Here is a 26,032-nt window from a genome sequence, read left to right on the forward strand (position 1 = left end):
CACTAAGCGCCCAGGGCATGCGAACTTCGATTCCGCCCCCGTCGCTCCCTCTTGCAGTGCCCGCCCCGATCCTGGCAGTGGAGGCTTTGCAGCGTGAACTGGACACACCTGTGCTGTGGCTGATCTGACCGGCTCCCATCTCCGGCTTCGATGCGTACCTGACGGCTCCAAGACAGATGAATCCAGGTGGGGGACGGCAGCACTTTTGAATCTCCGGCGCCCTCACTGTGCCCTCCCCCTACTACGAGCAGCCGGCCTCACAGGGACACGTTTTTCCTACTCTGGACTGCACTGACCCCAGTCCCCAAAACGCACCGGTTCCATGGGTGGGATCCATAACGTACGCTTGCTCGCAGCGGTGCACGCCCTACGATGCGGCCACTGGGTCATGATGGACCCCGCAATGATCTTGTGAGGACGCTGCACTTCGTGGGTGCACCCATTGCGTGTTGTTGACGCTGCCAGACACGCTTTTCCTCCTGGGAAGGCGGGACTGTCTACTGGCCTGGAGTGTAGCAGCCTACAAGATCCTTGGTGCGGCGACGGCTGCCAAGGGGGTGATCTCTCTAACGCCTGACTGGTCTCCACCCCCCCCTACTGCCCAGTGACTCTCGCCATTGCGGACCTCATTGCACCGAATACAACACTTGGATAATAATGATTTAACTTGTGAGACATCTTCATTTGCGTATGCGACGGGCCCTACAGCCCTCGCTAACATGGCGGGCAGAGGGCCCAGAAACCATGCTGTACAGGCTAAGCTGGACAAATACTCTTACGAAAAAGGGTCACACACGACCCCACCTCTCGGCAAAACGCAGGAGGGCGATGGAGGGAAGAAGGTCCCTCTTGATGACATCATGAAGGCCCTGGCAAATGTACAGACGACAGTTGGAATAATCTCCATGGACGTCACCCTGCTTAGGGCGGACCTTCACAAAATGACGGATAAGGTGAAAGAAGTGGAAATAGTGACAAAATCCCTTGTTCAGGACACGTCAGAACTCCAAATATTGATGGCCTGCCTGGAAAAGGAAAACAAGATGCTAGCGGAAAAGCTGGACGACCAAGAAGGACACGCTCGGCGCAACAACGTGAGGATTATAGGTATTCCGGAGACGGAGGGGGCCCAGGCAATGGATGTATATGTAGAAGAACTGATAAAAACCAGGCTACAGCCTAAGGGACTTTCGCATTTTTTCTCGGTCGAACGTGCTCATAGAGTGCCTGGAGGAAGGCCAAAGCCGGGGGCCCCACCGAGACCGGTCTTGGCCCGTCTTTTTAACTTCAGGGATAGAGATGCAATTTAACAGGCGGCGAGAATTTCCCACCCTATCCGGATACTGAACTCAGTCGTTTCCTTCTTCCCGGATTACATGGCAGCTGTTTCGAGGAGGTGCTGCAGCTTCTTCGAAGTCAAGAAATTACTCCGGGCTAAGGAGTTACAGTATTCTATGCTCTTCCCTGCAAGACTACGGGTGGTGGCTGAAGGGCAGACTTGGTTCTTTGACTCACCAGAAGCGACTCACGACTGGCTGGAGGGATGGCGTCCGGTGCCCGGAGCGGGCCGAAGACCGAGATCACACTGCCGCAGAGAGGGAGAAGATATCCCAGACGACCTGGACTCTGGTAGCCAAGAGACCCATCGCGAATTGCCCCTTGAGGAGGAATGACATCGGCAGGGTTACGGACAATTCTTTGTGCCTGATGCGGAAATTTGAACATTTACGTTTTAACTGACTTGTGGTCTTGGACTGGGGCGAGCCTGGGGGGCTCCGAAAGGCTGTTGCCTCGTAGGACTCTTTCCCCCGACACGCAAGTATTGCAGCTATGGGGAGGGAAGAAGCACTCTGCTGAGTTGGGGTGGCGGGCAGTTGTAGGTTTGCTAAGCAGGGAGGCAGGGGGGGGGGGGGGTGGGACTTGGGTTGGGAAAGTAACTGACATGATTAATTATGTTGATTCCATTGCATATGTGGTTTTCTTTTTTGGTTTTGTTGAACGCAAGCTGGACAGGACAGTAATGTGGTATGCTACTTTAAGCTTACGGTACAAATCTACTCCTAGATGTTTAACGCACCTCCCCTTTGCTAATGGCTGACACTGCTTCGCAAGAGCTGAAGGCTCCACTGACAACCCTCACTCGACTGACCTGGAATTTCCCTGGGCTAGGGGACAAGGTGAAGAGGAGTCTGGTACTGCAATATCTGAAACGCTGCGGTCCCGCAGTGGTCCTTTTGCGGGAAACACATCTGGTGGGATCCGCGGTCTGGGCTATGGATCGATGGGGGTATAAGATGATAGCCCACGCAGAATTCTCCTCGGGCTCCAGAGGCACGGGGATACTTATTAGAAAAAACTTCCCACTAGTGGTGCAGCAAACACGAGTCGACGATCAGGGCCGATTCGCGGCCCTGACCTGTCAATGAGAAGGACGGTTACTTAATCTTGTCTCGGTCTATGTGCTGCCTTCACTCCACACACAAGCCCATGCAGCTCTCACGGCATTTCTGTTGACACTGCCGGTAGCGACACTTCTGATAGGGGGCGACTTTAATGATATACTTGACAGCACACAGGACAGATTCCCTGTTAGACAGGACACACGGGTGGGAGCCGTCTGCTTGGTCTTGTAGACGCCCTGGGACTTACGGATAGCTGGAGATTCAAACATTCGAATGAGACACGTTTCACTTTTTACTCCTCAGTACACAACTGCCTCACGTGCATTGACTATTTCCTGACATCCGCGGATGCCCTACAGGGTGTAGAAAAGTTCACTATACGCCCTAGGGGCATATCAGATCACTCCCCAATACTGTTAAAATATACCTATCACCAGACCTGTAGGAGACGTATGTTCCCGATTCACGCTGGTTTCCTCCAGGTGGCACCTATCATGTCGACTCTCAAACTTACTACTAATCAATTCTTCCAAGAAAATCAGGACTCAGTGGACTCACCCAGTGTGCTTTGGGAGGCATATAAAGTGGTCCTTCGGGGGCAGGCAATGGCTTCCATCACAGGTCATAAACGGGAGCGGCGGGCGGACTTGGACAGACTTGAGACTGAACTGACCTTGGCCACTGCGGAGCAGGAGGCCCGCCCTTCTTTAGGTACCGCCCGTGTGGTTCGACTTAAACAAACTGAAGTCCTGACCCTCCAAAGAGAAATGGCACACACGCAGATCCGAGCCACTCGGCATAGGGTGTACGAGTTGGGAGACAAGGTGGGGAAATTGCTGGCCTGGTTAGATAGAAAAGAAAGAGCGAATAAAGTCATTGCGCTACTAAAATCACCTGAAGGCTCCATGGTCTCTGACCCTGATGATATAGTCATTGTCTTAGCTGACCACTTTGAACAAATGTATGCTCCCCGGGCATCCTATACGATTGCAGAGGCATATGGCTATATTAAGGATCTCACGATACCTAAACTCTCTCCAGAGGCAGCGCTTCTGTTGGAGGCGGACATTACCACTGATGAGGTACAGGCAGCTACCTACGCACTCGCATCCGGCAAGGCGCTGGGACCAAATGGGCTCCCAGTTGAACTGCATAAGGGAACGGTGCAAACGACAGCCCCCTTTTTCCTGAATATGTTATCCTTGAGAAAGGAGAGCTGCCGTGAGACTAGCCACGATTGTCGCAATTAACAAGCCAGGAAGATCGAAGACAGACTGTGCCTCCTACCGTCCGATTTCTCTCATAAATGCGGACCCTAAGATACTGGCCAAATTGCTGGCGACGCGACTGACCCCACACCTCGAGTCACTGGTCCACCCGGACCAGTCGGGGTTCATGCCACATCGGAGCACGGCCCTTAACCTCTGCTGGCTCCACGCGGTCCTGGCACGCGCCACTACTATCAAGGAACCTGCAGTTGTCCTCTCACTAGACGCTACTATGGCGTTCGATACAGTAGAATGGCCCTACTTATTCGCAGTGCTTGGCAGGGTTTGGCCCCAAATTTTGCGCCTGGGTTCGATTGTTGTATACTAAACCCATGGCGCATGTCGCTGCCAATGGACACATTTCACGAGACTTTCCTCTTGGCCGAGGCACGAGACAGGGGTGCCCACTGTCTCCGTTGCTGTTTGCACTGATCTTGGAGCCACTCGCGATCTGGATTAGATGGGAGCCCTCTATCAAAGGGCTCCGTTGGACCGATGTATGGGAGGATCGCATATCCCTATATGCCGATGATATCCTTCTATACCTCACCTCCCCCAAAAAATCTATTCTCGAGTTATTAAATGTTTGTGAGAAGTTCGGTAGAGTGTCTGGTTACAAGATCAACTGGACTAAGTCCATCCTCTATGTTCTCGTGGGCCCCCCACCTGCCTTGCCCATGAGCTGCCCCCTAAGGACCTCAACGACAGCATTCAAATATCTGGGTATCTTCATTACACCAGACCCCAACGAATTTTACACTCCGCCCCCTCCTGGAGAGGTTTAGGCGTGATGTCCAGGTGTGGCAGACTCTCCCTCTCACACTTTTGGGCAAGGCGGTGCTATATAAAATGATGGCGCTTCCGCGCTTCCTGTATGTGCTTGAAAACACCCCATCAATGGTCCCTGTAGCGTATTTCAAAGCAATAGCAGCAACAGTATCCCATCTGCTGTGGGGCGGGAGGCCACCCCGAATTGGACAAGACAAGTTAACTAGAAGCTGGTATGATGGGGGATAGCGCTCCCAAATATTGAACTATATTATTGGGCGTCACATCTTAAGCAGATTAACTTCTGGTTGCACGCCCCACAAACCGAACTGGCATACCTCGCTGATAGACACTCTTTGGAGGGCAAGGGACTGCTTCGTAATCTTTACTGCCCCCCCCCCTTCAGGCTTGATAGGTCCGACACAGCATTCTGTGCAGTTATGGTACAAAGCCAACAGACATCTTAAATGCTTGGGAACCATCACCCAAATGACACCACTGTGGGACTCCTACCAACTGGGCTTCCTCCATAATAGTAAGGGATTTCAGGCTTGGGACGCCATAGATATATCGGTGGTGGGTGATCTCTGGAAGAAGGGTAAAGTGGTGGAATTTGCCCACTTCAAACGCAATATGAGATGTCGCAGACGGAGAGGTTTAGATACTTACAAATTAAGCATGCACTGCAGTCGACTATACCGATAGGCACCATCTTGCAGGAGTCATCTCCCCTCGAAGATAGACTCCTGACAGAACACATGCAGGACAAGGCTACTTCCTTCACTTACAGGAAACTCATTAATAACCTCCCAGACGGGACGTCTACATTGAAACAGAACTGGTCTGTGGAGTTGGGCTCCTTTGAAGACTCTGAATGGCAGGAGGCCCGCTCCTCACCACGGGAAACTGCTATTCCCTCCAGGTTGAAGCTGGTCCAACTTAAGGTACTGCATCGTACGTATTATACTAGGACGACTCTATACAAAATAGGGAAAGCTACGCACAAATTCTGCCTGCGTAACTGTGGGGAGGACGGAACATTCTTCCACACCATCTAGGACTACAGACACATGTCATCATACTGGACAGCAGTAATGCGCACGATTTCCCAAATAATAGACATCTCCTTGCTGCCGGAGCCTCGCCGCTGTTTGCTTAATGTGTGGGAATCTAATGATCTTAACCACCGGCAACAAGACTGGGTGATGTTGGGCATGTTGATGGCGAAGCGCAACATCGCCATGCTGTGGGGTTCGGCTGTATCGCCGACGCTTAATAAGTGGTGTAGAGACATGGATGAGGCAATGGTGGCAGAAAAAGCTGTCTACCTCCAAAGTGGCTGCCCGGGGAAGTGGGGTTAAAAATTTGGGGGGGCTTGGAACAAGTTTCGGGGTAACATTTGTGAGCCACCAAGTGTTGTTGGGGTGTTGGAAGACCTAGACTAATCGAATACGGCCATGATGCGGGGTGGGATAATGCTATGTTAAAGTATTATGTTTTATATTTAATGCCTTGCATTCAATGCAACTGCGATGCCCGATGTAGCACGATTTTGTGATGTAAACAGATTTGTGCAAAACTGTCCAAATTGCATTGTTCATATAGAAAATAAAAATGTTTACAAAAAAAAAAATGTTGTACCAGCGGTGCTCCCTGGGTCCTACATCTTATACGAGACTTATGTTGGCAAATGCGCATTTTCACAGCTTGAGTAGTCTGGCCAATATAGGCCAGACCACATGGGCACATCACCACATTTTTGGTGTTGCAGTTAGAAAAGGACTGCATAATGTGGCTTTTCTCATATGCTGTGGAAGGGGTATTGGCCTTCAGTTATTGTGCTTTATGTTAGAAATGTATGCCCTTCTTCTCTGCACAACTCGTCCATCTGCACATCTTCAACCTCCTTTCCTTCATATTCAGCACCGTTTTTACAATCTCCCCGAATGCACTTTCTCGCATCTCCCTCACGTCACCACCCCAAACATACACTGTACTCACTCACATGTAAGCACTTTATTTCCTTCTGGTTTTGCATAGTAAATATTTTGACATCTGTGTACCCCTTTCACATACATTTACACAGAATTTCAATTACAACCTGAATACAAGACTATTGTTCTGTATTTTCTGCAGAGCAGCCAACCCACTGACAGGTACTTTGCTTTGCCTTCAGCCTCAGCAATAGAGCTCTCAATCAAAGCCCGTAAAACACCAGGCACGACTCGCAGTATGCACTATACAAGAGTAATAAGATGCCAATGAGGACAAAAAAAAAAAAAAAGAGTAATAAGATGCACAAAACAAAAATACAGAAACCGCATGATAAAATAGCTAACGCTCTTGAGGAATGAAAGACTACGTAAAACATGTGAAATAAGAGAGGAACTAAATCGCTGACATGCATTACCCTAACATTTTTAACATTCGTTGTTCGTAAAGCAATCTATGTTTTTGGCATTAATGTTAAGGACATTACGATAGGGCCAGTTTTAACGCCATACAGCCGATAACTCTCTTTGCTACAAATTTCTCCCTTGATGCTTATCTCAGATATTTGGCTCAACTTCGCAAGGGAACAAGTACCCTGCTCGTCTTTTGGATCAATTTCGGGTGGGGGGGGACAAATACAGCAGCTCAACTAGTAAAGGGGCCAGCGACCTGCAGACAGGGCCTGGTGTATCGCATTGAGGGAGGTTAGTGTGATCATGGGTCTCAGCGTAATATACATGTTGGAACTGGCCCTTTCTGGTTGATTAAGGTGATGCCCCAGCCAGGCAGAACCTACCACTCACATCAGGGGCTGGTGATTACACACACACTATATAACCTGTGCTCACCCTTGGTTAGCTTGGCACTGAGCAGTCAGGCTTACCACATAGGCAATGTGTAAAGCACTGGTACAGTACTCACTCATGATAAATACACTAAGAGTCACAAAAGAGACTTCACACTGGACCTATGTAAATAATGTTTGTATTGAACATCATGAATTGCAGGGCATAAATCACACCTTGCAATATTACTAGCACTACTAGGCCCAACCATGTTGAAAATAACATCAATAATATGAAATATTATGCACACTTTTTCTAAACCCACTTTGTCCAATATACTTGTTGTTTCCTCAAAGCAGAAAATCAAATTACTTTCACATGATTAATTTGAATCGAACTCATGTTATCGATGTATTGCTGCATCACCTGCGGCGGGCTAACTCTGCGTGTGAATTGGAACTTCTATCTTTCAGCGCCAGATACCCGTGGGATGATAGAGCGCTTTATAAAAATTGGATACATTACATTTATGGAAAAAATGATATGATAGAGGCATTTTGTTTGATTCCAGGAAACTGCATGAGCGAGTTCATGGGGCTGATCAAGGGCCACTATGAGGCGAAGGAGGAAGGCTTTCAGCCCGGTGGGGGCTCCCTGCACAGCATCATGACCCCCCATGGCCCTGATGGTGACTGCTTCGAGAAGGCGAGCAATGCCAAGCTGGTACCTGAGAGAGTGGCAGACGGAACCATGGTATGCATTCTTTATTGGCACCACGTGTGGGTATCTGAGATACACTCATCCAATCAGAATGTGTAAAAAGCTGCCTGAATTAGAGCTGTAACAATGTGATGCTGGGATATGATGCAGAGGGGCAATGTGAGCATGTGTGCCTGCTTTTCTTCTTGTGATTAGAGGACGGCTCCAAAAGCCTTATAAGGTCAGCCCATAGCACTTGTTAGTTGCTTTTTCCCTTCTAGCAGAAAAATACCTCTGGGTGAAATGGCTGTATCCTACTAGATGCAAACTCAGGAGGATTAGCTTAACCTTCAACTTTAACTTTGCTGCCCTAACACTCACTGCTCTTTGTAAGGTGAAGGGGGAGGAATCAGTGTTTGGAAATCCCAATGTAACTCTTCTCTTGTTCCGGTGCATTATTGCCAGGGAAAAGCCACTTCCCATGGAGCAATGATTCACAAGCCCCTTCCAAATTACCACAACAGGTACGGCAGCTGCAGGTAGAATACACAATCCCATATTTCTACCTTGAGACAAACATCCAAAAGTCCCACTTGGACGGTCACAGAATTCCTGTGTAGTTTTAAAGGGAGGGAGGGGCATCCTTATGAAAGAGGAAGCCTCACACACAAAATGGTGTCATGCTTCATCATCGTCAACCTCTCCCCGCCCTGGAAGGACAATGCTTCCTGGGCGGACTCCACCTTCTGTTGTACTCTGCACAGGAGGGAGTTTGTTAGGTCGCACCATTCGCGCTGACTTTTAACTCGGAGTATTTGTCCTGTGCTGGGAAAAGGTTGGCGAGCATGAGCAAAGAAAAAACTCCGCTATGTGGAGCAGAGTTTTTTGGAACTCTTCGTGCTATGCGGAGTGCAAAAAAACTCCTTGAGCGGAGCTGAATTTCACGCCCAGGCCTATATATTGGTGGGTACATTAGGTAAGGTTAAAAACTGGTTGAGCGGTAGTATGAGAACAATTACTCACACTGCTGTAAAAAGTCAGGTCCACATGTTTCTGCCCTTCCTAGAAACCAATAGAGTCTGGGGCATTCCTCCGGGCCAAAAATCCCTACCTTGGGGGCCTATTTGCTTGGATTTGTAGTGATGTGGGAAAATTGCGAAAAGTCAGAAATTACTTATGTGCTCAGGTGAGTTCCACCTGAAGAGCGCAAAGAGAACAACCCAGGATTATAGAGAAACCGCCTTCTTGTTCAGAGAGGGGGACGGTGTCCTTTGTAGTCACACATTTGTTAAAAGGCACACTGTGCCTGTTAATTCGAGTTCTACTATTTGGCAGCACAGATCCAGTGGGTTGCATGGTGGGTTAGTGATGCCATGAGGTCGGGCGGGGGGTTTAGCCCAAGACATAACTGAGGGCCCTGGGTGGCTGTGGGTCACCCAATTGCTCTTTGAGCCCCGTCGTGCAATAGTGATGCTGGGCTGGAGTGTTGCTTTCCTTTGCTGAGTTGCAGATGGACTTTGGAATTCAAATGAGTCTCTGGTCATTGTAGATTAGGAAGCCCGACCCGACGTCTACCAGCTGACCAAATGAGATCAAGGAACAGAGAGTCTAAATCTCGAAAGGTTGCCCTAAGTATGATAACCAGCATGGCCAATAAATTAAAGCGCCACCATTTGGCAACCGCTACTCTTTTAGCACCGACAGCGAAAGAGTCTTCCAGAAACCCATCATTGCTTGTAGGGAGGCTGCTATTCCTGCCCCAAGGTTGCCTTCCATCAGATCAACCACTGTTCTATACACACGGACACTCAGGTATTTAAACGTGGGGGGTTCCCTCTCCACCCCCTGAATAGTGGGAGAAGCGTCCAGTCCTCGAGAGATCGAAAACAAGCTAGTCTTCTTTCAGTTAAGTTTGAGCTCCAATAGGCTCCCAAAGCAATCAAGTAGTTGCATTGCCCTGTCAGGGTCTGAGCGGCTATTCATCAGGAAGAGCAACATATCATCCTCATTTAATGCAATATGATGCACCTTACCAAATCTGGTTAAACCTGAATGCAAAAGGCCTGTCCGCGCTGCACTCGCGAAGGGCTCCACTGCAAAAGCAAACAATGGTGGGGACTGCGGAATTCCCTGACGGATGCCCCGCTCGACTTGATAAGCACTAGAAATCACCCCCTCTGTCTTAACCCGCGCCTTAGGTCTAGAGTATAGTAATTGGCTCCAGGCTACAAACCCAGGACCCAGGACCAGCCACGCCATCACAGCATACAAATAGGACAAATCCAGACTGTCAAAAACATTCTCAAAGTCAATGGACATGAACAGTGCATCTGCGGTGATAGTCGAGGAATCCGTCAACACAGCTACTATCACCTGTATATTTAATGCAATATTCCAGCTCAGTATAAAAACAGTTTGGTCTGCGTGTATAAGCTGAGGCATGTAAGGCAATAGGTGAGTTGCTAGCACCCTCCTCAGTATGTTTTAATTCACATTTACTCTACAGTGGTCGGTACGCCTTGTCATCATGATGAACCCACCCTGAAATCAGCAAAGGCACTATCAATGTCTCGCTAGTCGAAGTCTGCGTAGAACTCCAATGGGAACCTTCCCCCGGGCCATCCTCATAACTGTCGCTATAATTTCCTGGGGCGTGATGTCGCAACCCAAGTCCCCACTCACCTTTTAAGAGAGTGGCAGCATTGGCAAAAGGCATAAAAAGTTATGGACCCCCGCCTCTCATCTCGACCAGCACTAACATACGAATCCGTGTAGTAGCGCATAAAAACCTCATTAATGCACAAAAAAACACCAGATGATGGACAGAATGCTGAATTAATCAAACATTAACCCCCAGTCACAGATTTTATTTGCACGCCATGCCACACCTCTCCAGTTTAGACCAAGCCATATGCAAATCAGTCTTGACCCTGTTCCTCATGGAAACAGTCCAGTCCCAACTGCCAGGCCAGGACCTCCCTGGACCAAAAACAAGCATCCTGGGGCCAGTTTCGGCATTTTCTTAGATTTAATATTGGATCCCCTCACCTATAGTGTGGCAAAAAAACCTGCTCTTCCAGGTTTTCAACCTTCAACTAGGAATGTTAGTGCGGGATGTAACCAAGGCCAGGATTTTGGCCAGAGGGTTGTGATCTGAGATCGTTCTGGTCAAATAATCTGAATGGACTATTGTCATATGTACAACCGGCATATAGAGGAAGGTATTGAGTCGAAAATGGAGCTCATGTAGTGTAGAGAAGTAGGAATCGTCACTGGGCCATGGGTAAGTAGCCTGCCTTGAGTCTACAAGCCCCCAGTGTCTTTGCCATTCCCCAGATCTCCTTGCCATGTGCTCCATTCGAGCACCGGGTAAAGGAGAGTGTGAGCGGTCCAGCTGAAGATTGACATTGACATTGAAATCCCCCCACCCACCAACAATCAAAGCACAGGGCATTTGGAATGCACCCACTTGAGAGGTCTTGTCCAGGAATTGAGCCTGATCAGAATTGGTGGCATACACGTTGATGAATGCAATGTCCCTACCTCCTAGATTCCCACAAGGAGAACATAGTGCCCCCCTGGGTTAAACAATTGGTGTATAACCTGGAAGGGGACCCCAGGGTCACTCAAGTTGGTGCACCCCTTGCAAACGCCGTATACGCAGTGTAATATGTTTTCGCCTGCCATCTCTTGTGGAGGGCCAGTCCCTCCGCTCCTGCAATAATAGCCCTATATCAGACGTCTTCAATCTGTGGGGCGCGACCCGCAGGGGGACCGTGGAGTCCTGGGATGGGGGTTGCTCGTTCCCCAGCCTCACTTTGCCTGGATTTTAAAACATTTGCTTTGGTGTTGGAAAAAAGACAGCCCTTCTGGGACAGCAAATGTCGCTCATTAAATGCTTTATCTGAGTCTCCTGTGCTGTGTAAAGGTTTTGTGCCAGGGTACCTGGTCGCCTAAAAGAAATGAAAATGTGCCCCATTGGTTAAACTGCAAGTGTGAAGGGTGTTTGGGACCCCAAGAACCACTCCAAGCTTTGTGATGACAGAGTTGTTTTTTAGAGTGGTAGTGCAAAGAGTTAACAACTGGGCTGTGAAGTGTTTGCTTTTAATCATAACTGTACTTACACTGCCCTTAGTACCCCTAAGGAGGTGTTGAAGCGACTGTTATTTAAAAAAGAAATTGTATTACATAAGCCCTGGTATTCTTAAAATCTACATTTTGGAAGATCCATTTTATTGTAAAACTATGTTCGAGGCATATGAGCTGCAGATACTACACTTAGCATTAGATCGCCACCTGGTGTTGGGCTCAGATGATTGCATGTTGTTGTCGTCTTGGAAGAAGTCTTTATAGTCATGAGATAGGTGACTCCTCCCTTGGACGATAGTGCGCATGGGCATCGGCTCCATCCTTAGATTGTTTTTTTCCGTCACTGGGTTCGGATGAAAGTTTTCCTCTCCGGCTCGAAATAGACTTTTTAAGCACTTCGAAGCGCAAATAAATGACTAAAAACTTACCAAACTACTTTTGATATCGACTAACATCGTTTCGACTCCATCAGCTCCATTCCGGTCGTCGACACGGGCCGTTGGGCCTATCCACGCCGTGAGGCCTACACCTCATGAAAAGAACGCCATTCAAGAGATGCCCCGAGTGTGGAGCAAAGTTTCCACACAGTGACCACCACGAGGTCTGCAACCTGTGCTTATCACCAGAACACGACGAATCCAGCTGTACAGCCTGCGCGTCTTTTCGATCCAAGAAAACCATCCGAGATAGGAGGGCCGGTCGATACGACATGCAGAGATCAGCTCCGAAACCAGTGGATATCTTCGACGAGGAGGTTCCGCTCGTTCCCGAAGAAGATTCAGATGATCTCCAGATCGTATCAGAGGCAGACGACTCAGATGACTCCTTACCATAGGTATTTACAACAAGGGGTGGTGAGGGAGAGAGTCTCTGAATTAAGCAGAAAGCTCTCACCCAGTCAAGAGATCAGGGCTAGATCCAACACCGTTTTTTAGCTCACTGCACCATCCCAGTTTCAGAACCTGGCTGTATGCAAATTAGTCTGTTCCTGTCCTTACCATAGGGTCACCGCGTGAGTACTACTGCCCCTGCACCACACACAGCACCCAGATCGAAGGCAAAGGTCAGCACTCCGCCTCCGGGGCCCAGTTACGACCGAAAAACCACTTCGACAGCCCCGCCATCGAGCCCGGCTTCGAAGAAACTAACTAAGCCTTCCGGGAGCTCGGTACCGAGCAAGCCGCACGTGTCAATCCCACAAGCTACCTTGGCACGAACCGAAAGAAGTCTCGGCTCGGAAACCGTCGACTTCTAAAGACAAGGGTACAAAGCCAGCGTCCGACACCTCGAAGCCGACGAGAGCAGCTTCCACTCCGAAGCCATCGTCTTCGGTACCAAAACTGACAAGGCCTGATTCCAATGCGCCCAAGCCCTCTAAACAGCCTACGACACCGAAAACAACACCTTCGGTGTCCAAAACTACGCCAAAGGACATTGCAACACCTCCTAAGGCTAAAGATAGACAGTAACCTCGTCCGGAACCGAAAAAATCGGCACCAACAAAGGTACCACAAGGAGAAGACGTTTTCCAACCAGATCCTCTGCAAAAGAAGATCTACATTGACCCAAAGACAGGTCATGTATCCACTACACCACACAAGAAGAGGAAGGCAGATGCAACATCCACACCTGTAGTTCCTGCCAAGAAGAAGGACTCTGCCACATCTCCTATGCACCCTTCTTCTCCTATACTTTCTTCTCCTTCATCACCTGTTCCTCTTAACAATTCACCACAGATATCTCCTTCACATTCTCCTCTTTTATCCTCACACTCACCTCAGAATAATGATGAGTATAGTTTAGGTAGAGGGATAGACACATATGAGCCTTTCCCATACCCTGTAGATGATACAGACTGGGAGTACCCAAACCCACAGGATGTGCCAGATATTCATAACCCACAGTCATACCTATCAAAACCTTTTCCCCCAGAAGATAACATTGGTTTTGGTCACCTGTTGAACAGAGCTGCCATTTACCATGGGGTCACTATGCATTCTGATGAGGCAGAGGAAGACTTTCTCTTAGACACATTTAAACAATCGCAAAGGTCTGTTCAAATTCTTCCCATGATTAAAGGGGTCATCAAACATGCTCCAGAGATATTTAAAGACCCTGTACGTATTAGGATCCTAAACCCTAGAATTGAGAAAAAATATAGGCCTGCACTTGCAGATACAGCCTACATTAAAGGACAACTACCATTAGATTTACTAGTTGTGTCACATGCTAGGAAAAGGGCAAACTCACAAACTTCAGGTGAGGAACTACCACCTGACAAAGAATCCAAGGTAATAGATGCTTCAGGCAAAAGAATAGCTGTGCAAGCTACCAACATATGGCGTATAGCTAATACACAAGCCCTCCCCTCATGATATGATAGGGCTCATTATGATCAGTTAGAGAAACTACTAGAACATCTACCTAACCAATATAAGGCACAGGCACACAACCTTATACAAGAAGGCAAGCTAATTTCTAATGCCTCAATCAAGTGCGCACTAGATGTAGCAGACACTGCATCTAGAGCTGTAAATACTAGTGTCGTACTTAGGAGACATGCGTGGCTACGCATTTCAGGATTTAAACAGGTAGGGCAAACTACCATTTTAAATCAACCATTTAATAAAAACCAATTGTTTGGACCAAAAGTAGACACAGCACTTGAAAAGATGAAGAAGGATACAGACACTGCCAAATCTATGGGAGCTTTACAGTCCACACAAGCTAAAAGTTATTTTCGTCGCTCCTTCTACAGAGGAGGCTCCAAACAAACTGGGGCAGACAATACAACACAAACATCCTCTAACAAGGAATATTTTAGAGGAGGATATAGAGGGAATAACAACAAAGGAAGAGGTCGGGGTAACAACAATATTCAAACCTCTTCCACCACAAAACAGTGAGTTCCCTCTGCTCCCCCAACAACATTCCACTCCTGTGGGGGATAGATTAACGCAATTCCTGCCTGTCTGGAACTCCATCACAACAGACAAGTGGGTAAGACAGATTATCCAGTATGGCTACTGCCTAGAACTTACAGCAACCCCTCCACACATACCACCCAGGAAGCTTCCAATGTCTAGAGAACACCTTACTCTACTGAAACAAGAACTTCTGTTACTTCTACTAAAGGACGCGATACAAATAGTTCCTTTACAAGAACAAGGAACAGGGGTTTACTCGCTGTATTTTCTAATTCCCAAGAAGGACGGGACACTAAGACCTATTCTCGACCTCAGGCCCCTCAATCATTACATACAATCAGATCATTTTCATATGATCACTTTACAACAAGTGCTCCCACTGCTGCAACAAGGCGATTTCCTTACAACACTAGACCTAAAGGACGCCTACTTCCACATTCCTATACATCCTGCTCACAGAAAGTATCTAAGGTTTATACTGGAAGGACAACACTATCAGTTCAAAGTCCTTCCATTCGGAGTGACAACGGCACCACGAGTATTCACAAAGTGCCTAGCAGTAGTAGCAGCACATCTCAGGAGACAACAAATACAAGTCTTCCCTTATCTAGACGATTGGCTCATAAAAGCCAAACCATTCAACCAGTGTGTCCAACACACACATCAGACAATTCAAATGTTGCACGACTTAGGGTTCACAATCAACTACACCAAGTCGCACCTGCAACCCTCTCATATACATCAGTATCTAGAGGCTACAATCAACACGTCTACATCTCTAGCGTATCCCAGTCCATTAAGGATACAGAGCATTCAAGCCTTAGTCACAGCCTTTCAACTACAACAATCTCTGCAAGCGAAAGTGTTCATGAGACTAATAGGCATGATGGCATCTTGCATCTTCATAGTACCATATGCAAGACTGCAAATGCGTCCGTTACAGGAATGTCTAGCACAACAGCGGAACCAGTCTCAAGGTCAAGTAACAGACCTGGTGTTGGTAGACAGCCGAACACATCGCTCTCTGCAGTGGTGGAACACCAAAAACTTGACAAAAGGGCGGCCGTTCCTCGTACCTTTTCCACAGCTAGTGCTCACAGCAGACGCATCCCTCACAGGATGGGGGGCCCATCTCCTACATCATACAACTCAAGGACAATGGAGCAGTCAACAGATTGTTCCATATCAACCATCTAGAGCTGCTAGCAATATTCTTAGCACTCAAAACATTTCAAGTACAAGTACAAAACAAAGCTGTCTTAATCCGGACGGACAACATGACAGGCATGTATTATATACAAAAACGGGGGGGGGGACACAGTCTACAACTGTCCCAGCTCGCACAGAACATTTGAAGATGGGCCATTCCACAAAACATATATCTGTTGGCAGAGCACCTTCCAGGAGTTCACAATCAGATAGCAGATCTGTTGAGTCGGCAGACACAACAAATTCACAAATGAGAACTACATCCGCAAGTTCTTCAACCATTCTTCCCCAAGTGGGGTCATCCAGACATAGATGTGTTCGGCACACACGAAAACGCAAAATGCCCAACCTTCGCCGCCAGGTTTCCACACCCGCTGTCCAAGGCCAATGCGATATGGATGAACTGGTCAGGCAGATTTGCATACGCTTTTCATCCACTACCACTAATTCCATTGGTAGTACGCAAGCTCAGACAACAGTCTCTCAAATTAATCCTGGTAGCTCCCACATGGGCACGTCAACCGTGGTTCACCACACTGCTAGAACTCTCTCTAGTTCCACACCAAAAGCTACAACTGACTCCATTCTTGCTAACGCAGAACCATGAAGACATCCGACATCCAGACCCAAATCAACTGAATTTGGCGATCTGGCTCCTGAAGTCTTAGTTTGGTTATCTTAACCTACCACCAGACTGTATGAACATCATTAAAGAGGCCAGGAGACCTACTACCAGAGCGTGTTATGCTGATAAATGAAAGAGATTTGCCATCTATTGCAACAATAACCAAATTGACCCCCTAGATGCTTCCATCCAGAATATCATTTGCTACCTGTTACATTTAGAAAGGTGTAACTTGGCATATTCATCCATAAGCCTGCACCTTGCAGCAATTGCAACATATCTACAAAACAGACAACATCTGTCTCTTTTCAAAGTACCTGCAATTAAAGCATTTATGGAAGGATTAAAAAGAATCATCCAACCCAGGTTGCCACCTTCTCCAGTGTGGAACCTAAATGTTGTTCTTACAAGACTCATGGGACCCCCTTTTTAGCCTTTACATAAATGTGAACTGCAATTCCTCACGTGGAAAACAGCTTTCCTTATTGCTATTACCTCTCTTAGAAGAGTAAGGGAGATACAAGCTTTCACAATACAAGGACCATTTATACAACTACATCGTAACAAAGTGGTTCTAAGAACTATTTCAAAATTCCTTCCAAAAGTCATTACTCCTTTTCATTTAAACCATCTGTAGAGTTACCTGTGTTTTTCCAAAACCCAGACTCTGTAGCAGAAAGGGCTCTACACACACTGGATGTTAAAAGAGCTCATCTCTACTATATAGATAGAACTAAGTATTTTCGAAAAACAAAACAACTGTTTGTGTCTTTCTCTCTACCTCATAAAGGCAACCCCCTCTCTAAAGGTGGAATTGCAAGGTGTATTGTAAAATGTATACAAATATGCTATCAAAAAGCAAAACGTACATTAACAGTTCCTTCCAGAGCGCACTCCACACGCAAACTGGGAGCCTCTATGGCTTTCTTAGGAAACATCCCCCTAGAGGACATATGCAAGGCAGCAACATGGCCTACAACACATACCTTCACTAAACACTACTGTGTTGATGTACAAGCCAAACAGCAAGCTGCAGTGGGCCAAGCTGTCCTTAAAACTCTCTTTCAAACTACTGCAACAGATACAGGTGATCACCGCTAGGGGAGACACTGCTGCACAATCAATGCTAAGTGTAGGATCTGCAGCTCATATGCCTCGAACGGAAAATGCTACTTACCAGTATGCATCTGTTCTTGGCATGTAGAGCTACAGATTGCTACATGCCCTCCCGCCTCCCCAGGACCTGTATCCGTTCCACTTTTATCTTACTTAGATGCACACGCATGGACATCCTTTTCTTTACTTCTACTAACTCCATCATTTCCCATCATGGCGAAAAACAATCTAAGGATGGAGCCGATGCCCATGCGCACTATCGTTCAAGGGAGGAGTGACCTATCTCGTGACTACAAAGACTTCTTCCAAGACGACAACAACATGCAATCATCCGAGCCCAACACCAGGTGGCGATCTAATGCTAAGTGTAGCAATCTGCAGCTCTGCATGCCTATAACAGATGCATACTGGTAAGTAGCATTTTCCTTACACATTTCATATCAGTCTATATTTTACTGTGTGTAAGACAATGCAAGTATAAAATAATGACTTACATACTCACAGTGCTTTCTGTCACAGGCTGTGACCTCATAGCACTAAACATACATTAGCCACTATTCTCCACTGCACCAACCAGTGCATCAACTAATAGAAGGTTTCATAATGTATTACAGTGCATTTCCCACCTAGTAACAACTTTTTACATTTATTTTTCATTTACACTGCCCATTATTTTATATGCAGGTACCAGATGGTGAAATACCTAAAAAACATATAGAATATTTTGGGCTTATTTATGAGAGGCTTGCACTGCCTGAGCACCAGTTTTATTGACACTGTGGCGGCGGAGGCAGCTCAACCATACCTAAGAGGTGGCTCGAAGTCACCGTGCATGGCTTTGCGTGGCCTCATAGATATGGAGTAAGACAAAGCAGGTCAAGTTGCTGCCTTGCCTAACTCTGCATCAAGGAGGTGTTCCATGTGCACTGCATGGGTGTTCCCATGCAACACCCATGGATTTGGATGCTGCCCCATATCTACAAAATCACTTAAACCTGGGGCAGCCCCAAAAACGTACGTCTCCCCAGTAAAAAATTGTCTCCTCGTTTTTTCCTCTTTCCATGTGTGCTGCATTTTGCAGCTCAAATAGAAAGAGGGAAACTTCTCTCAGGATTGATTTTGTGCAGGAAGGTGCCCTTCCTGCACCAAAACAATTCTTCCTATTTAGGTGCTAGGCAGCAATTTATGCTCCTACGCAGGAGGAAAGGACAGGGATGCACGGTATTTCATAAATATGGTGCATTCCTGCCTTTTCACATTGGCGTAGAGCAGCGCAGCAAGAAGACTTACGGCGCTGCCCAACGCCAATTCCTCATAAATGAGGGCCTTTGTTTTTAGCTGCACCTCTGACCACGCCCCCACGCTCACTGACCATTGGTTGGCTAAACACTGTTTAATATTATTTCCCCACTGTAAAAATTATTTTGTGTGGGTATTGGGGACGTTTATGGTTGTCGATGGTGAGGATTACCAGGTTCTAGAAACTTTTGTCAGGAGGGGGTCTTTACTCCTAAAACGGTTTGACCAGGGGGTCTCTGCATCAAAACGTATAACAGCATGATAACGTATAACAGCCACTTTACCCTCAACAGGAGCAGTATCCAGAGCAGCATACACCCGACCCCGCCAATTCTGGATAAATCTAGCCATTGCACCCCATACCAAGCTGTCAATAAAACAAAACCCAACTCCCACCTCCGCAGGACAGTAAGGCAACATCCACCCATCCAAACCAAATACTAATAACATTATTAAACAGCCGTTGTAATGTCCCACACGGAAAACAGCGGTGGGGTAATGTGTACCGTAGGCACCCGTACCCTCCGCCTCCACTACTCACCAGCCAGCCCATTCAAACAATGTCCACAAGTGAAGGTGCCCTCTATGCTACACCCCAACAGAGTAAGACTACTCTATAGGGCATTGCACAGCAACACCCCAGGATGCAAAGCAGGGGCACTCAGATCAGCCAAGGTCAATCAGTGTCAAATAATATCATCAGGCGACCTTGGAGCAATGTGGGGAAGCTCTTGATCTGGCCTCTAATCTATGGCAGAGTCCATCCCGGGATCTGTAGATGTATCACACCCCAGGTCTGAAGCCACCACTTGACGTGGTTCGCTCCCAGAGCCGGCTATCGGCGCAGTCACGGCCTCCGCCTGCTGCCGGTCGTTTTGTCATTCAGCCTCAGTAGGAATACGTCTCCGAGCCGGTTGCCGTGTGCTTGGCCTGTGGCAGAGGGCTCAGCATCCTGCAACTGCAGATCGATCCAGTCCCATACATTCTGCGGTACCTGAAGAACTGGCACCTGTACTTGTGATGATCTGGAGCCTTGCCAGAACAGCATGGCATACTGGATGTTCATCTGCTGAAGGCACTTAAAAACCCCTAAGAATGACTCCCGCTGCTTCTACACAGCCATAGTAAGGTCTAGGAACAGCATCACTCTGTGATTGTCAGTGATCAGTTTTCCCTTCGTCCGTGCCTGCTTTAGGATGTGATCTTGTTCTATATTGCAACAGTTTGTCCACCACCGGCCTACGAGGTGCCGGTGGCAGCAGTCAAGCCAGAATGGTGAGGATGTGCCCTCTCCAGGGTAAAGAAGGGGAACTGCCCTCCTGGGGCAACCTTGTCTCGTATCCATCCTTTCAGGAAAGAAATCATGTCCGTGCCCTCCATGCACTCCGACAAATCCACCACTCATATGTTATTTACACAGGCCCTCCACTCAGCATCGTCGGCCCTATACACTGGACACCTCAGTGTCCCAGTAGCATGCCCCAATTCAGCGGTAGCCTTCTCATTGGCTGAGATTTTCACAGAAGTTTTGTGTTGACCATCTCAAAGGATTCCAATATCTGCCACAACAGTGTCCATTTTGAGTTCTAGGGCTTCCCTTGTGGGATTAATAGCCAAAAGGATAGACTCTAGTGTGGCCACAGGAGCATCCCCAGGGGCTTTAGGCAAATTTGTGGTGTCATCCTCCACCATTTCCGTTGCAGTAGTAGTCCTGGAATAAGAGGGGTCTGTCATTTAGAATGCCTGCCCATGGCCACATGGGGATCACAACAGAAGGAGGTAAAAGTTCCAGTGAGGGCCGCGCCCAGAAAAAGCAAGAGCACAGTAGTCCTAGCACAGGCCCCAGGGAGGCGCACTATTCTGCACTCCCAGCAGTCAATGGAGCACCGAAGGACCCCCCAATGTGCGCCCCTCTACACTCACAGTTCCAGTATCTCACAGCAGGAAGGATGGGTGGACGCCGGCCAGAGCAACGGCCACAGGGTCGCCCCACCAGAGACAGCGCAGGACACCCCAACTCCTGCCACGGTCTTCCAGCAGGCAAGCAGCCATGCCCCTTCAGGTGTGAAGAAAAGACCATGGATCAAGTCCCATCAGGGCCCCCAGGCAGCATCACAGTCTTAGGCCCCCTGGAGCCAGCATCCAAGCGCAGCCATTAGTGAGATCCTTGCACCCCAAGGACCCCGTAGCCCACCAAACACAGCGATGCCAGGGTAGCATGACCATCCGGTGCAAGACAAAGTAAGTATCAAGTTCAGCTCAATCTGAGCAGGGCAGCACCAGCCCACCAACCACCCCCCAGCAGCTCACCGCAGAGGGGGCCCAACTGACTGGAGGAGGGGAAGCAAAGGAGGAAAACCCCACACAGTCAATATCACCAGTGGATCGGTCCCCCGTAGTACAGGTGGGTGATCGCCACATGATCGTACCTCCTCAAGGGCCTATGTCAGTCCGGGTCCACCATCATTGTCTGTCCGGCTTCCAGCGCAGTTCGTACTTGGTGTCTTTGTGGGCAGGTGGCTCTGTGTAGCACATCGCCCCTCCGTTGGTGCCACTGGCAGAGGTTTGGGCCGATCCAAAGGCCAGGGAAAGGTCGAGACTCAGCCGCAGTGCCCGTAGGGCCTAGTTCTCTGGGCCCCCATTATGCGCTGACCGCCATCTTAGAACTCCTCACGTGGTGGTGCGCAGCAGCAAGGATCTCGGCCTTCGCTCCTTCAGGTGCCTGATGCTGCCTCGCAGCAACAGGGGGGCAAGATCATCAGAAGGGACATCAGGATGGGGTCGGATGGTGGTGTGCGGCCGGGAACTCTTAGAGATGCCTCTCACTCCATTGGCATCAGGCCACGCCCCCTCAAATTTAGGGAATATTAGGTTTAGATTTCTATCTTTTCAGCAGGGCACATGTAGCAGAGTCTGTACATCAGAATGTATTTTCTGCATAGGTCAAAGTACCAGATGGCCAAAGCAATAAAGTGAAGACAATACAGCAAATATTTGATCTGCTTCCTGCAAGACACTTTTAGATGCTCTGATTGTAAAACCTCCTTGTTTACACCTTCCGTTTCTGTGTCATAATTAATACCTCATGTCATCCATTCTTGAGTATCAACAAAAAGAAATACAGAGTTCCCCGGTTGCAGTCAGCTAGAGGACTGTCATTGGTCTCTCTCTTGTCGGGTCAAACAGCAAAAAAGTGAGTGTAGTGAACCCTCTCTTGGAATTTTTGGGGTACCTCACACAAGTCGCCGGTTGGACTACACTTGTAATCCCACCCGGTGATCGTTCAGCGTCATCATCGATACCCTGCCCCTGCGCCAGGCTGGCAGTGCAATGCCTGTCGGGCAACAATAATTGTTGCTCTTTGGCGGGGATCTTCTATTCCTTCGCCAAAGGGTGTGTGGATGTAAGGGGACCATGCAAGGAGGTAACAAGTGAGTGTGCAAAAGTGAGCGTGGGTGAAATAAAAAGAGTCAGTAGAGTCCAAAAATTGGGATTTTAATGATATGGCTCACTGCTCTCTTAAAAATACAAGGGGTATAGAGGCAGAACTATCAAGGTAGTAAGCCTCATTCGACCCTTGGTGAGTGGATGGTCAACATGTTTCTTGCTTATAGAGCAATTCGTCAGGACCAAGGGGTGCTCATATGATTTGCAAGGGCTCCCCCGTGGTCAGGGGGCCCAGTATACGACCTGGTAGGTGTCGTATGGAGGTCCTTTCCTCTGGACCCTTCCCAGGACTAAATGGGAGAGAGAAGAGAGAAGTGTACTGTCAAGGAGAGACCAGAGAGATATATCATAGACAAACGTGGAAACATTCGCGTTTTGTGACTGTCATAATGTACAGAGGGTGAGCATGCCTTTGGTTTGTTCAAGGCAGATCGCATGCTTAGTGGTATCCAACAAGGTTGGTTGGAAGCTTTGTCATGCAGTAAAAACCTGTAAAAATCAAGGGCTATTACTGTGCTATCAGCATGCGCGATAACTAGTGGTAATTGAGACAACATTTGGGGGGAGAAAAACAGTATTTTAAAGCATTTCTTTGTGAAGTTTCAGAAAAGAACACTAGATGGAGTCAGTGTATGGGTAACTAGCCCTTGAAATGAACCATCGCACCCGCCGAAATAATACAGTGATGGTAAAATTTAGAACAACATTTTAAGTGGGAGAATCACATTAATCTTTAAGATCACCTTACTCTGGCCGGCAGACATCCTTGGCACCGCATCCGGAACCTTTACGACCATGGAGGACGTCCCCGGGCTCAGTTTCAATGAGGACACCATAGCCGATGCCCTAAGATCGACACCATCCCTCCTAACAAATCCCCCCACCACATCATCCGGCGCATCTTCCGATGATTGGACCATACTATCGGAAATGAAAAAGGAACTCATCAGGATCACCATTCACGGAATCATGATGACTGAATACTTGAGGAGTAATATAGCCCCACAAGGTTTGATAGTAAACATAATTCCGAGACTTTTTCTAGACGACAAAAGGTTCAAATTAGAGTGGTGTCAGGTTTCATGGAAATGTACCAAGGATCTCCTCTTTCTTATCAGTCAAACGGCGAAGCGTCTATCAGATGCTTTACTAGAGAAGATCTCCGCCATGGAAGCTACCATGAAAACCGCCGTATCCAAGAACAACAAAACAGCGTTCACGACCAAACTCTCGGAAATAAATCAAGAAATGGCGGATCACCACGAGTTTCTACTGAAACAAAAAACAACCAAACTCGAGAAAGATATTGCCAAATTTGTAAAAGAAAAAGTCTACCCCTACTTGAAGGATGATTACAACGGGAAAAAGAAAACCTACTCCTCTGATGAGAACTCAGGGAGCGATACCAGACGTGGATCGGATAGTAGTGATTCCAGTGGGGGAGTCCCACCAAGAAATCCCCGACCACCTCGGACATGGCAACAAGGCTATTACCAAGGCCCAGCCTTCCATGGGCCACCTCAGATGGCACCCCCCTGGCAGTACCCCTTCTACCCACAGGGCCCCCCGCAATTCTACCCCCCCAATCCGCCACCTTTTCACGGCAGAGGCTGGGGCAGAGGAAGAGGGCGAAAGCGAGGAGGGCAAAAGGGTGTACAGTGGCAGGACCAGATACCAGTACCAGCAGCAATGGAGACCAGGAGCACGTCATCCAGGGGGAGACGAGCTTAGTTGTCAACCTATCAAAGAGAACCCTGACACCAACTGAAACACGAGTACTAGAGAAAGGTCTTGGTTTTGTTCCTACACCAACCCCAGACCCATTCCAAGAGATGATTGAACTGAAACAATTTTTTAGGAAAATCCGTCTCCGGGCATTCTTTGACAACCAACCTGAACTCCCGGATCTTGATACAGGTTTAAGAAAACCCTCCACCTTCACCCCCACCGATGGGATGGTACCACCCGAAGTCCTCACTTTTGAGCGGGCGGTCCTGAGGAGCATGCGTGAGATACCCTCGAAGAAAACCTTCCACAATCTGTCCAATACAGAACGACTAGCAGTCAAAACACTAGGCCAAGACGAGACGATCGTCATTAAACAAGCGGACAAGGGGGGCGCCACGGTCATTCAGAACTACGAAGACTATGATCGTGAGTGCAGAAGACAATTGACAAATACCAACCATTACAGACCTCTCCTTGAAGACCCAACCAAAAGATTGACAACCACCATCATGGGCCTTGTGATTGAGGGGGAGACTAACGAATGGATAAGCAGAAAGGAAGCAGATTTCTTGATCACTCCGGATCCTGTGATCCCCTACTTTTATACTCTCCCGAAAATACACAAGGGTACGTCTCCTGTCCCTGGGAGACCCATTGTCTCGGGAATTGGATCCCTACTAGAACCACTGTCACAATTTTGTGATGCGTTCTTCCAACCTTACGTCAAACAGATACCATCCTACCTGCAAGACACCAGGGATGTACTACGTCTAATTGCAGACATAGATGGCAGAGAGGACACTGACTTGCTTCTTACCCTCGATGTGGAGGCACTATATACTAATATCCCGCAACAAGCAACCCTGGAAGCAGTGGATTCGCTGATGCGAGAAGAGGAATGGTTATCCCCAACACCAATAACATTCATTATGGAATTGGCCCATATCGCCCTGACCGAGAACTTCTTCAGGTATGAATCCCAGTTATACCATCAAGTACGGGGTACTTCCATGGGTTCTACCTTCGCGCCGAGCTTGGCTTGCATTTATATGGCTTCTTTCGAGAAGAGGTACATCTACCCTCCGGAGCAAAACCCATACCGAGAGAACTTAACTCTCTGGCGTCGCTTTATCGACGACATCTTGATTCTTTGGAAAGGGGACCGTTCCAGCTGTGAAGCCTTCTGTGACTGGATTAACTTACAAGACCCCTTCCTTAAATTCACTGGAACCATCTCGGAGACGTCCATACCATTCCTCGATCTTACCATCAATCTGGGACCCGAAGCAATAACCACAACGCTATACAAGAAGGACACTGATAGAAATAGCTTGCTTCTCTACCAAAGCCATCATACTAAGGCCCTGCGAGATAATTTACCCTTTGGGCAATTTCTTAGGATTCGGAGGAACTGTAGCTCTGTCCAAGATTTCAGACAAGAGGCCCGGACCTTACAGCATAAACTCCAGGACAGAGGGTATCCCACCCGGTTGTTAAAAAATTCGTACAAACGAGCATTGAACAACAATAGAGATGCCCTTCTAGAGGTCCACCCCAAAGAACCAGATGACACCATCACCTGTGTCACCTCCTACACCAGGCATTCATCATTTATCAAGAAAGCCGTGATGACACATTGGGGTATCTTGAACTCCACTGGGATGGAATTGGCACAACC

General features: G+C 48.0%; 1 protein-coding gene across 1 annotated transcript in view; it reads left to right on the plus strand.

Annotated features, from left to right (window-relative positions):
• The window catches only part of HGD (homogentisate 1,2-dioxygenase), a 247,906-nt gene that overhangs the window by 216,022 nt on the left and 5,852 nt on the right, over positions 1–26,032 (plus strand). Inside the window, exon 13 of the mRNA XM_086935628.1 lies at positions 7,787–7,968. Within this exon, the coding sequence (XP_086791754.1) occupies positions 7,787–7,968 (182 nt within the window). The remainder of the gene's footprint in view (positions 1–7,786; positions 7,969–26,032) is intronic.

This window comes from Lissotriton vulgaris, chromosome 8 (genome assembly GCF_964263255.1).
Source record: "Lissotriton vulgaris chromosome 8, aLisVul1.2, whole genome shotgun sequence".
NCBI classification, from domain to species: domain Eukaryota; kingdom Metazoa; phylum Chordata; class Amphibia; order Caudata; family Salamandridae; genus Lissotriton; species Lissotriton vulgaris.